General features: G+C 35.8%; 1 protein-coding gene across 1 annotated transcript; it reads right to left on the reverse strand.

The window, feature by feature from the left end:
• Nucleotides 1–5,455: 5,455 nt before the first annotated feature.
• Nucleotides 5,456–12,162, reverse strand: LOC138692096 (gustatory and odorant receptor 24-like). The gene is made up of 5 exons (XM_069815473.1): nt 11,884–12,162; nt 8,329–8,589; nt 6,661–6,945; nt 5,669–5,746; nt 5,456–5,560 (listed from the first exon to the last, which is right to left on the reverse strand). Exons 1-5 carry the CDS (start codon nt 12,160–12,162, stop codon nt 5,456–5,458), a joined length of 1,008 nt encoding a protein of 335 aa, XP_069671574.1.
• Between the last annotated feature and the right edge of the window lie 2,325 nt (nt 12,163–14,487).

A 14,487-nucleotide genomic window follows, 5' to 3' on the forward strand; every position in this document is an offset into this window, starting at 1 on the left:
CATATTCAAATTTAAAATGCTTCTATAGGGGGACAACTTAGAAAACGTCGTTGGTCTGCACATGCGCCAACCTTAAAGAGTGACACAATATATATTATTCACCTCCTCCTTCCTAACTGCCAGCCAATAATAGTGCGTACTAATAGCAGTGATGCATCAAATGACTTGTCAATCAGTAGCGACAATGGTTCAGATTAATGGAGGGAAACTCCAGACTCCGCCTCTAGCACAGCGGTAAGGTTCAGTAATCTCCTACAACGGAGTTTTGCTAGTTGTTAACCTATAGTAGCTTCTCTTCACTTCGTCCATGTTTCTGTCTTATACATTGCTACACTCCACAAAAAGCACTTCACTAGTCTCTTGCTTTATATATATGAACTAAAATTAACAGAACAGTAGCAATTTTACATGTATAATAATTTGTAAGTATGGAGTAACGAAGTGCACTTTTATTGTACACCATTCATTCACTTATAATATATAGAGCGTTCGAGCCAAGATGTCCCCCACTACCATGAAAACAGGTTAATGGGCGGGAATTATGCGAGTTCCGGCGTTATGTATCACCCTAGTTACGACAGATTCCCTCGGCTCTCAAGTCAGTATTCAGTGTGTCTCTGTTGTGCGTGTTTGTGCTATGATGTGCAGTATAGAACAATGCATTTTTGATATGCAAGACTTTCGTGAAATATACGTGGAGAACGTGTTGCCGTAAATTCAAACGTCATTTCCCCGATGGTCCTGTGCCAAATAAGAAAACAGTATAGAGACTTTACGTAAAGATTATTAGTCCTACAGAATATATCTGCTATGGTAACAATTAATATTAGAAGAGAAAAATTCGCTGCGGCGCCGAGGATCGAACCTGGGTCCTTAGTTCTACGTACCAAGCGCTCTTACCATTGAGCTACGCCGAAGTCCAATCCACAGCACCGGATCGAACTCCTCTCCTCCAGTGTTTTTCCTTTTGTGGCCTGACTCCAAGTTGGACATAATATGTTTACATTTTATATTAAGTCAACTGGTGGCCGGGATTCCACAGTAATATGCATAGTAACCTGTACAGTAATACGCACTATTGCTAGAAGAATCTACTTAAAGAGTCCACACTTGTGGAGTAACGGTTAGCGCGTCTGGCCGCGAAACTAGGTGGCCCGGGTTCGATTCACTGTCGGGACAAGTTACTTGGTTGCGATTTTTTCCGGCGTTTTCTCTCAACCCAATGTGAGCAAATGCTGGGTAACTTTCGGTGCTGGATCCCGGACTCATTTCACCGGCAAGATCACCGTCATCTCTTTCAGACGCTAAATAACCTAAGATGTTGATAAAGCGTCGTAAAATAACCTACTCTACTTAAAGATTATTATTTTTGGTCCTACAGAATATATCTGTTATGGTGAGAGCGCTTGGTACGTAGAACCAAGGACTCGGGTTCGATCCCCGGCGCCGGAGCGAATTTTTCTCCTCTAATGTTAAATATTAATTAATATTAAAAGTATACAGACTTGTAAACAAATTTAACGAGACATATCCGGTTCAAAATAAGAAGCGTTGAGTGAATAAACGGGTCGTCTTAACTGAGGAAACATGAGATGAAATGGGTTTTCGATTAGAACGAAGTCCTCAGAAATTAGCAAATTGGCCCAGGAAATAGGGGTGTCAAAAAGTTAGTTCAATATGCCACTACATTGTTGAAGTTAGTACCGTACAAAACCCGTGTAGTGCATCACATAAGTGAAAATGAACTACAGAAAGTGTCCGAGAATGTGCTGAAGCGATGTCAAGCACGCTTGGATGCCGAAGGTCACCATTTCCAGTAACTACTACAATAAGATAAGCCACCGGTAGTGAGTAGACATCTTGGCTCGAACGCTTTGTATTACAGAATACCATGCGTTTGTGGAATAGGGCCCTAGACGTTTTGGTAATACTTATTCGGGACATTTTAATAACTTACCCATTGTGATACTGAACTATTTAAAAACGTGGACACTTCTTTGCATTGGACATTTTTGCATATTGGACAGTTTATGTTGGATATTGTGAATGATAATCATGTTACAGTGCAAGAAATGACAAGTTTCACATATTGACAAGTACATTCATGTAAAAGCACAGCATTCCCCATGTGTGACGGAAATATCTAGAACGAATTTGTGTAAATTTTTTCATGACTTAGTGGCGATTAGTTTCATTTCTAGCGTTCTTCTCTTCGGAAGAACTCATCTGGAATTGTGACAGAACCACCAAATATGTCACGGTAGCAGCAAAATACTGAAATGAAAAGCATTATGCATAAATTTTATTGTAAAAATACATTATTTTGCTAACACTGGCTTCACCTACAACTTATACATACATAATAATAGGTATATTTTTTTCCTCTCTTTCTTTCCTACAGGAGCTACATCATAATCTATATATTATGTTGATCTTTCTATAAACCAACACTAGACTCTCTCACATGATGGATCTCCCTGACAGTGTTATCAGCACGATGCAGGGTCACAGCAGAGATTACAGACAAATATATTAGAAGACCTCCAACTCGTTACGTAGGCCTATACAATTAATAAAATTGTAAGTGAATGTCAGTGGTGACAAAAATCGGAACTACGTCTCATGTTACACAGCTTGATCAGTATTGCAGGTATACATTATACCAACAATGTTATTATTATTATTATTATTATTATTATTATTATTATTATTATTATTATTATACTCGAATATACATCTGTAGTTTGGAACTCTATTACTAGTTCTGATCCTGCAAAACTGGAAAATATACCAAGGAAATTTATTTCATTATGTTCGTACAGATTCCTGCCTAATAACTCCGGGTATAATTATGATAAAAAATGCGAGCACTTTAAATGTCGAAGCCTGTATGCCAGACGTCATGATCTCGATTACTTATTCTCATGTAAGGTCCTTAAAGGTGACATTAATTGTCAATCTTTCTTTAACAGTGTCAGCCTTCGTATTCCTATGAAGGACATGAGACATCATAAACTCTTCTATATTAGAAATTCTAAATCTTCCTCGCCGGTCTCCAGTTGTATTAAACATGCTAACTTACATGTAAGCGATTTCGATCCATTCAATGTATAGAAGTATTAGAATACGGCAATGTCTTTGCTAATATTATTTGCATAATCCTTATACACAAAATGGTAGCATGAATCAATTCCTTTCTCTAATATTTTATAGTTTTAATTCTTGTAATTATTTATTGTAATCTATGTTCTTTATTTTGTTGTTAACTCAAGTATTTAATTGTACCATAGTCGTTCATTTTAATGTATTAATTCTATCACTGTGCTGGACTTTCATTGGCCAATGGCTGTTGTCCAGCACATAAATATCACTAAATAAATAAATAAATTTACTATTATTATTATTATTATTATTATTATTACTATTATTATTACTATTATTATTACTCCCCAAAAATAAAATGCACAATGATCAGTATAAGGAAACGTTTAACCACGTTTAATCACATATGGTTTTCGGTTAAACATATGCTTATGAATATAATGGTTGAACATTAAACTGAAAATCATTCGCAACACATTCCTTCTGCTACCCAGTCTGTTCGCATGAACGGTCTGCGTTTTTAATATTCAAACATAATAGATACGACAACATCTAATCACTGACCAGCTGAAGAAAAGCCGCTGATATGGTTATTTTGTTTAACGACATCTACATTGAGTCAATGCAAGGTACATAAAGCAGTCGGAAGGCTTGCATAATATCTAAACGCCGCTGCACAGTTAACACAGCCGTCCAGAATAAACAACACAGAGTACTAATGCTGTGACGTACGAACTGCCTTCACTACCGCACACAGGTACACAAGCAACTCTATTCAAAGTGTTCAAAGACTAATGAACATAAAAATAGCGAAGGCATTCACAAAACTTTCATATGACGCCTCATGTGTACGTACTAGCAGGAGTTCTTCCAATTCGTCTAGTCATAGAAGAAAAGGTCAGAATTTATAGAGCCACCCACAAAAACATCGAGTATGATGTACCTCTGGAAGTGATTCATTGGCCACATCCAGCTGAAGAACCACTCATAAGAGCGCCTATAGAAGATATGGCTAACAAAATAGATATATACACGGATGGAAGTAAAATCTGAGGAAAAGTTGGAACTGCTGCGGTTATAATCCAGAACGACATGATCATCCACCGATCCAAATACAAACTGCATGAAGGATGTTCTAACAACCAGGCAGAGCAAATAGCAATCTTGAAGGCACTGCAACATATTGAGAATGTAGAAATAACAGAAGAAACAGAGAATATTGCAGTAGTTAACACAGACAGCAAAGTAACACTGGACACTTTACAGAACAAGAATAAACATAATCCAATAATTGAAAATACAAAGAAAGAACTGAACAAACTGGAGAGACAGCAATGGACAGTTCTCTTTAGGTGGGTGAAGGCCCATGTCGGAATACTGGGGAACGAAATGGCTGACCGTCTTGCTAAACAAGCCGCCATAGAAGATGAAGGGGAAATAGCTTATAATAAAATACCGAGAGATATCATACTAACAGAAGAGAGAGAAAAGACCTTAAGAAAATGGCAAGAGCAGTGGACTATCTCAACTAAAGACGCAATAACGAAATCATTCTTCCCATCAATTAAAGACAGATTGAAGATAAATTTACCTGTCGGAGCAGAATTTACTTCTATTGTGACAGGTCATGGCTTCACAAGATCGTACCTTCACGGGTTCAAGATTATTCCAACACCAACGTGTCCTTGCAGACTACAAGAACAGACAGTCAACCATATAATACTAAGATGTGCCCAACTGGAAAAAGAAAGAAGAATTATACGAGCTAATATATAGTAATACGCACAGGCCAAACCTGGCCTCCACCATTTGATCAGTTCACAAAAACATACCTAAAAAGCTTCAGAAAATTTGTCAAAAATCCATAGAATTTGGCAAAATGTAACAGTAATTGAAATTAGAAATAATACTAACAAAGATGGTAACCTAAAATAGAAGAACTACAATTAGGCAGCACCTATATCTATAAGAATTTCAAGATCTCAATTAAAATTGTAAATATCTTCTTCTCATGTCATAAATTATGTAACTAATTATTGTAATATTTTATGTAAAGCATGTAGTATTACTTCCATGTAATGGAGCTTGTTGATATAAAAAAGAGCAACTACTCACACTTTCGGTGCACTAGTTTGACAGGCATGCACACGGACATTGTTGTTTGTCAGTTTTCAATACATATCCTGTGCTATGTTAGTATGGACCCAACATCTTGCTGATTCCACATCATGAGTTCCGAGTTGTTATGGAAGAGCTTTACACTCAAATATTCCGAATAGGTAAGAGAACTAATACTCGGAGGAATCTTCTCGTTATATTTATTACTGTTAATTCAATCTCATGAATTTTTATGTTACCATGTACTTACAGAAGTAAGCAAGCTTCTGTTGACGTCAACAAAACCACAAAGGCTGATTACCGGAGGGTTCAATGTAATTGTTTCTAAGAAGTGTCTTATCTGTAATCGAAATTAATAACTACGTATAGAACTTTTAATTCTAAAGTAAGACATGTCAAAATTTAGTAGCATATTTTAATATGAAGTAAAATATAAACATATACTTACGTTATTTTTTGCAGTCTTGTTTCTTGTCGGGTATGTCATTTCCATTTCTTCAAGCTTCTCTTGAAAAATTTCACCAACCTGTACACAAATACTTAGCATTAAAACTCAATGGCTGCACTTGTTATGAATGAAGACGTCAGCTTTAGATGCGCTACATTTGTTTAGCTGAAGTCTTATTATGTTAATTCTGGAATTTATAGATATTATTAATTATGATTATTAAAAGCTTTCGTATTCTCAAATTATGTTGGACCGAAAAGGCAACTACAAACACAATTGAATAATTCTAGGCATGACATCGAAAAAAAACAAGTAATTCTTTTTTCAAGTTGCTGGCAATTCTCTCAACAAAACATTCCACTACACATTTCACAAATAAAATTCTTTGTTTAATTTTTCATGAAGAGTGTCGTCAACTATCTATTAATTGTCAACATGATCTGGAAGACAGTGTAGGAGAATACTAACATGCTGCAAGATGAAATGAATTGATAAAACACATTAAAATTGAAGAAAATACATAACAGTTGTATGAGCACTATGTCTGTGAAGCTTCTTTATTTATCATACATGTTTCGGGGATTGCATCCCCATCAACAGTTATGTCAAGGCTGCAACAGAAACATTTATAATTACTAACTGAAATAGTTACTTATATGTTAAAATTTGAGAGATTTTAAAATATTTTGAAAAACAATAAATTGTCATGAAATTGCAATATGATTTGTTTGACTTAAATGTAGAGTTCGGGAAGTGTTAAATGTTATGTTTTATTTAACGACGCTCGCAACTGCAGAGGTTATACCAGCGCCGCAAGATGTTTTTTATATGCCAGTAAATCTACTGACATGAGTCTGTCGCATTTAAGCACACTTAAAAGCCATCGACCTGGCTCGGGATCTAATCCGCAACCTTGGGCACAAAAGGCCAGCGCTATACCGACTCGACAACCAGGTCGACTTTCGGGAAGTGTGGTGATTAAAACTTCTTACCTCTGCTGTGGCCGTGTGGGCCGCATTGCACTGGAAATAGAGGAGCCCGCCGAACACTATGGTGGACGAAGCGAAAATGGTGTTGGTGATGAAGAGACCGTGACCTATCTCGGACAGAAAGGCGTAGGCTCCGATGATCTGTATGGTGAAGAACACGAGATTCTGTGCGCCATATGTTATACCACAACAGTAGCCCAGTCCTTGGGTCTGGTAACTGAGCTTCAGCCATAGTTTTCTGTATTGGTTCAGTTTGTCGCTTGCCCCAGAATGCATTTCCGCCATATGCTATAACCATAACCACATAACATTATTTTACGTGTAACGTTTATATTTGACCTACACTAACAGAAAAATGAAAAGATTTTGTAGAACGGAAATAACACTGACGTCATTCGACTTCGGTTGCCATGGAAATACTTATGGCATATTCAACAAAATGACAATATGAATGAGTCCATTCCTATATACAAGGGGAAATCGAATATAGGTCTACCCCGTATTCGATTTTGAATGAGAACTTCAAGGACTTGTTTTTGTGTTTACACGTAATAGATTTATTTGCCGAGCCTAACCAAAGTCAGGCGAGTTTATTGATTAAATAATAATCTGTGGTACTTTCAAATGTTTGAGTCCCGTACTTAATATTTATTTTTTTTAATTACCTATGTTTGTTCTTAATATTTTGTCACATGGCCAAGAAAATAGTACTGAATTTACCTGTTAACAACTCTGAGAAGGTTTCATCGAGGAAGTTGATGAAATTGTGACCAATTGCCCAGAAATTAATTTACACAATGAACATCATAACGATACTGCTCTCCAACTGAAAGTCCTGTGTAGAAGTAATTTCCAAGAATAATTTTGTATTGCTTCGTTGTTAACATTCATTTATCCCTAAAGAAATATTTTTAAATATTAAGTGAAGTCCGATTGTAATAATGACAAGGATTACATTTCTTTCTTGTTTTTAATCCATGGCTACATTCATTTGCTGACAAAACAAGATAAAAATTTACGGCATATTCCCATTTGCTTGCCAACAGAATTGTGCATCTGTGTGCACTGCAAGAAACGGCTTAACTATCCTCAGAACCATGTTTCCTGATCGATTGATTTCAAGATTTGGTGACATCACTTGGCCAGCAACATCTCCAGATCTGAGTGAATGGGACTACAAAGTCCAGAGTCTTCCAGAATCGTCCGAGCAATATAAAAGAGCTTCAAGAACAGATACGAAAGTAATAAGAAACATTGATTTTGATATTCATAACTTACATTAAAGGTTACATAAGTGTTTAACTTGTAATGTGAGATATTTCACCCAGGTTCCTTTAAAAGAGTGAACAAGATAATCAAATTACACACTTTGAAGTTTGTTTTTCTCAAACAGTTCACTTTGTTCGCATAACTAAGGTCTTACAAGACAATTTTAAAATCCACCGTACTCAATCGACAACCCTACGTTTTCGACGTTTCAGAACTATTCGTAAGTTCAACCAGTTGAATCAGAACAACAACACGTGGAATGGATGTGATGCATGTTGCCTATTTGTTTGGAGTATCTAAGTATAACTTTACAAACAGAATATAAACGACTTTTCAGATCAGGATAACATGCTTCTGTATAATGAAATCTAGAGGTCTTCTTCATAGATAAAATCATCTTACTGTCTGCATATCGTTCATGATTTCCTTCGCAGTGAACACTAGTGCCCTGCAAGTAGAGGTCCAATTGAAGGGCAGAATAACGCAAAGAGTGACAGAGAAACCAAATGGAATCCCATGCCACCACTTCTGAAGGCCTCGTATAACGAGAAACCCGTCAATTTCCAGCACAATGAGCATCAGTGCCATCAACCCCAGCATCACGAACACCCTGCGCTTCAGATTCAATGACAGCTCCTTCTGGATAAGTCTGTTGTAGTCGCTCTAGAAATGAAAACAGAAACAATCGTACAATCTTTAGGAACAAAAAAGTTTTCTTTTCTAATAATAATTATAGAGAACTAAAAGACGCTAATGATTTTAAAATATCTCACTTTTCATTAAGGACTTTTCATATTACTGTCGAGATTTATTTTAGAATATCTTCTTTTTTTACTTTTTCAGCCTCACATCAAATGGGTACATAGTGGAGCATTCGTATCATTGTCAGCTTTCCATTTAGGGCAACCTTTCTTCACTGGCGAATGCAGCAGGGACGATCATTTTTGACCAGTGACCTCCACTTTTCGCACATGGAAGTATGTTTATACTAGGCCTATAACCAGGGGCGGCCCGTCCTTGTGTGCTACAGTGCTACAGCACAAACATAATTTTTGCTCAATTAATGTATTTCTAATACCATAGTACTTGATCTGTCATTTGACAATTTCCCGTGGTTATGTTCATGACGCGTTATAGTGTGTTTAGTCTTCGTTCTTTGGTGCCTCGTTTTGCTCCTCAGAACCCCACATGAGAATGTAGACAATTATGCGCATGTGTGAAGCTGAAATCACTGATGTGATTGGCTATTTTTACCCGAGAAAGTGCTGTAGTCAGCTTCAGCACGACACAGCTTGGAGATTGTAAAAGTAAAGCGTCACGAAAGAATGCTTGTTTGTGGAAGAACTCGGAACTATTTACAATCTACTATTTGGCAATTCAAGAGTCCTACTGCTGCTGCCATCTACCTATTTATTTGCGCCTCCTCCTGAATCAGCAAGCGGCGGAAAATGGAATCCCAGAAAACTGAAGCCAAGGAAGTATGTGACAGTATAATTCAGGAAGCTACTCACCGTTTCCAGTCTTTAAGCTACGTAGACGCAACAAAATTGTTAAACAGCAAATTTTTTAATAACTTTTTCGCATAATTTTCCTGAACGCGAACTTGAAGTTCCTGTCAACAGCTGCACTGTAGACCTACTGAGCAAAAGTGTGTTAAATACACAACTTGGAGTCCTATACGGAAGACCCGACTTCCGAAATATAGATGGCTGTTCAATTGTTACAATACATAGTCTCCAACAATGTACAGGATCATTTCTGTGAGGTTAGGAAGTTGTTAAATATTTGGTTACGACACCAATGACCACTGCTGATCCAGAAATATATTTTTCTTGCTTGAAACGCATAAAAACGTTTTAAGGAACACTATGTCCCAGGATCGTCCCACTGCTCTTGCAATACTGTCAATAGAAAAGATTAAGATGTCCAAAATGGAGGGGTTTAACACCAGGGTAATTGACAAGTCCCGCAGTAGGAAGAAACCTCGGATGGACTTCATATTTCGTCACTAGGTGAGTCTCAAATTAAGATAATACATGTTAGTGCTACAGTAGGCCGATGTAGAGATTGTAGCACACTCATTATTTTGACCACCAGCCGCTACTGCCTATAACAAACACAATATTGAATAGAAACTATCAAATAGTTCCATTATCGGTATTCAAAACTATATTATTGTTCTATAATTTGGAACACTAAAATGAATTCATTTAATTTACAAAGTAGAAAAATGTATCCCGTGATTAACAACACAGGCGTGTTAGACTTCGATCAACCTACTGGCAACGTTCTCCAGCAGCTAGAAACGTCGTCCGAACTGTAGTCTAATTCTCGATAATTTGCCTTCAGAGATCCCAATCTGAAAATAAATCAATGAACGTTTTCTTATTCGGTTATTTAAGAGGAGATTAAATGCCCTATGCCGCCAATGTTAAATTTGCTTTCTTAATTAAATTTTTAAATGATAAAGTTACAAGGTTTCTAAGAAACTGACGCAGATTTATCAAGAAATACAAGCTATAAGAAAAAAAATTGATCTTTTAAAATAATGATTTCATTTTCTTATTTTTTATCTTAAATATTTTTTCTGCTCAAACTAATAGACATACGACACTTTGATATTTTGATATTTATTTGTCTGCCCACTTTCAATTCATAGTTATGACGGACCTTTACTTTTCTGCTTTTCGATCCATCATCCCTTTAATATATGTCAATATATTCGTTTGCCAAGTATTTCCTGATTACTTCCTATTCTTCTGCTTTAATTTAATTGTTATATATCCTTCCCTATCTATCCGCTTTTATTCTCTCTCTCTCATACATAGACTTCCATTTCTCGCTTTTCTCTTAAATATTGTATATTCCTTTCCTTAATAATTACCATTATTTTTATCCGCTATTCTCAAATCTACGTAAGTACCTACTCTTAATCATTCTTTTCAGGTATTTTCTTCTAAATTATTTTTCTATATTTCCATTTTCTCTATTTTACAACACTTACATCACTTACTATTTCCCTACTATTCTATCCTCTGTTTATTTACGTACAGTACTTATCTCTTTCTCTTCGCTTCACTCCTAAATTCCATCTTTTATTGCATCTTTCTGTAAATTTATATCTATAATACTCCTACAGATTATAGTACCCCTGATGCTACTCCCAATCCACAATATTGAAACACATTAAATATCTAATTTACTTAATTACACTTCCAATTTCTCTCCTTCGTTTCTCATTTGTTCAGATGTTCTTTCACTCACGGACAGGAGAACGCGAATTCGATTATGCGCAATATTCAAAACATACAGAGGTGAGCCTGCCTGGAGAGAAATAAAAAATAGGTTGCAGCCGCCAAATTACTCTTTAAGGAACGACCACTCACATAAACTGAGGGAAAGAAGACAGAGGACGGACACTGGAAAGTTTTCTTATCTCAATCGTACTATCAGGGACTGGAATGCTTTACCTGCAGACTTACTAAAGGCTTTACCAATAACCAAAAATATATTTAAAAATAGGCTTCAGGACTTTACTAATAGACGATAATATATTATGCACACTATTTAAAGGGTATAATTGATGTCTTGTTATTTGAAGTGCTGCATCAGTGAAGAAGTGTGTTGTGTCAGTGAAGCGTGTTTGTGTCAGTGAAGTTCTATAGTTTCTAGTGGTAGAGCAAAATATTTGAATAGCGAAATGTTTTTGAAGTGTTATTGAAATCAGGATAGTATTAGTGAAATGTGTCGTATTACCAGTGCAGTGAGTGAGTTGACTTTAAATGTTATTGTAAGTGATCGTGCTTCATTTAATTTAGGATGCTCCTTGTTAATTTTATCATATTATTTATTATTATTATTATTATTATTATTATTATTATTATTATTATTATTATTATTACTTATGGAAAGTCTCAACTTTCAAAGTTTGATTACTTTTTTGCACATTTATGTTACCTGCAGAACTCCCCAACTGTTGACATAGTTGATCATCTTTCTCATCTCCAGCCAATGAGTGACAGGAACCAAGAACACCTGTAGGTGTACGACGATAATTGCTGTGTCGACAAGGTGTTCAACGTAAGTAGCCCTGAATGCTGCGACCTCCTGGATCCTTTCCTTCTCTATACATCCCGCCATCACAAACATTGATGCTTGTACAAGGAACGAATACACCGTGGCTACAGACATAATCCGGAACTGAAGTTCACCTGCGTGCACAACAGATCTCGTCATATTTTGCATACTTCTCAGTAATCTCTCTATTATTAAACTCTTCAAGTTCGTTATCGTTGTCATCTCTCAAGTGCTGAACTCTCGATTCGACCGTCGTTTCTTCCACAAGGAAAATAAAGCGTCATTATAATAATTACACTGTACAGATCAAAATAATGTTCCCGATTTCAACAATTCATTATGCGAAATCTATTTAGTTTATCCTCTTGTGAGATATGTGCTTTGGAAGATAAACCTTCAAAATTTAATTCTTCTGCATTGGTTCAACTGTCGGTTCCAGGACAGAACAGCTAAGGAAAACGGCGACGAGTGGAAAAGATAAAGCGTTCTATTCTCTTGATTTTCATGTCAACCAGCCCCGGGCAATTGAACCTTCTGCCAAGCAGCAGAGATCGCCTCTTTCTCACGAAATTACTGCTGTCAGCTCTCCAGTGCAAAATAGCTGTGCAGAGGCGGATTACAAATTAGATATATACAGGGTGATTCACAAGGATTTACCGTCCTTTACGGAGCTGATTTCCGAAGACATTCTGAGCGCAAATGTCATAAACATGTGTCCTAATCGCAATATTTTCAAATTTACATTAATTTGAAGTTGTTAGTAAAATACTTTTTGTCTCTAGTTTTACGGGTAAGAAAATATTACAAATAGAAAATGAACTATTCAGAAATGTCATTTCTTTAATTAACTAATGTTCTGAAGCTAAAAGTGTGTTGTTAATTGTTTTGTACAGATTTTATTTTTCAATTTCTGACTAAAAATGACACCATGCTTACGCACTTATCACAAAAAATTGTTAAAATCAAACGACTTTAGGAACTTGATTCTTTACAGTTTAATTATGCATCCTAATGTACAGTCTTAAAGAATTTACAAGAGTGGCGTGATTTGTAACAATTGTTGTGATAAATGCGTAAGAAAATGTAATTTTGATGCTAAAAATCGAAAAAAAAAAAATCTGTACGAAGCAACTATGGAATTCACAACACATGTTTAGCTTCAGAATACTAGCTAATTAAAGAAATTATACTCCTGAATAGTTCATCCTTTATTTTTAATATTCTTTTACCCTTAAAACTCAAGAATAATTGTATTTTACAAACAACTTCAAATTAATGTAATTCTGAAAATACTGAGATTAGGAAAAATGTTTATATGACTTTTTTTCTTAGAATGTCTTCCGAAATAAGTTCCGTAAGGGACGGTAAATCTTTATGAAGCATCCTGTGTGTGTGTGTGTGTGTGTGTGTGTGTGTGTGTGTGTGTGTGTGTGTGTGTGTGTGTGTGTGTGTGTGTGTGTATATATATATATATATATATTTTTTTTTTTTTTTTTTTTTTAACTGGTAATGGAAATAACGGGAAAATGGCTAACGGATTTTAATAAATGACCCCTCATTTTGAAGCCTAATTGGATATCAGTATAAAACAAAACACACACTACAATGAACAATAGGATATTACACGAAGGCCATGACCTGCAGGATTGCGGACGTATTTAGAGCTCAAATTCAATTGGTTATTTAAAACTTCAAGACTTACTAAAATTATTTACAGGTCTGATTCTGCGGTATGTAATTTTCCGAATTTGTATTGGATATTAAAATCTACAAAATTTGAGGTGGTTTGATGACATTATTACCATTAGAAATGAAATATTATTATAGTTAATGCCATGATGTGACTACTTTTCATTAATATTATACATATTAATGCTATATTGGTGATATGAAAGTGAAACGTTATGGGGTTATAGAATAGAGAATGAACTTTACCAACTATATAAGTCCCCTGATGTGGTTACAATCATTAAAATAACAAGATTAAGATGGGCAGGACATGTGCAAAGGATGGCAGATCATGAGATACCCAAGTAAGTTATGGGGAATAAATTTGAAGGAAAAAGGAGTGTAGGACGACCAAGACTGCGATGGATGGATGGATGGAGTGTTAGAGGATCTAAAGAAAGTGGGAATTAAAGGATGGTGGTTGGTTGCCAGGGACAGAGATGCATGGAAGAGAGTTCTAAGGGAGGCCAAGGCTCAAATTGGGCTATAGCGCCGATGATGATGATGGTGATGATGATGATGATGATGATGATGATGATGATGATGATGAGAATAGAGAATATCTTAAATTAGCTCTTCATTTCTATAATTTACTGAGTGGCGGCTATATAGTAGACTATATAACTACAAAACTGACGTAAGACAATATTATTAAAAATCAAATATTTTATAGTTATTAATCAAGTGAGGTTGGGTCTTTTTCATATATTTAATGGCGGTGTGTTGTAGATATTTATATGCGTCATTCTCTTCAGT

The sequence above is a fragment of the Periplaneta americana genome, chromosome 1 (genome assembly GCF_040183065.1).
Source record: "Periplaneta americana isolate PAMFEO1 chromosome 1, P.americana_PAMFEO1_priV1, whole genome shotgun sequence".
In the NCBI taxonomy this organism is placed as follows: domain Eukaryota; kingdom Metazoa; phylum Arthropoda; class Insecta; order Blattodea; family Blattidae; genus Periplaneta; species Periplaneta americana.

What these genes read in the sequence shown, in the direction of transcription:
- LOC138692096 (XM_069815473.1), bottom strand. Translation starts at nt 12,162, where the DNA reads ATGACGAGATCTGTTGTGCACGCAGGTGAACTTCAGTTCCGGATTATG. An exon ending in TCATGAACGATATGCAGACA is followed by an intron (nt 6,946 to 8,328) that starts GTAAGATGATTT and finishes TTATGGTTATAG; the next exon opens with CATATGGCGGAAATGCATTC. An exon ending in ACAAGACTGCAAAAAATAAC is followed by an intron (nt 5,561 to 5,668) that starts GTAAGTATATGT and finishes TTTCGATTACAG; the next exon opens with ATAAGACACTTCTTAGAAAC.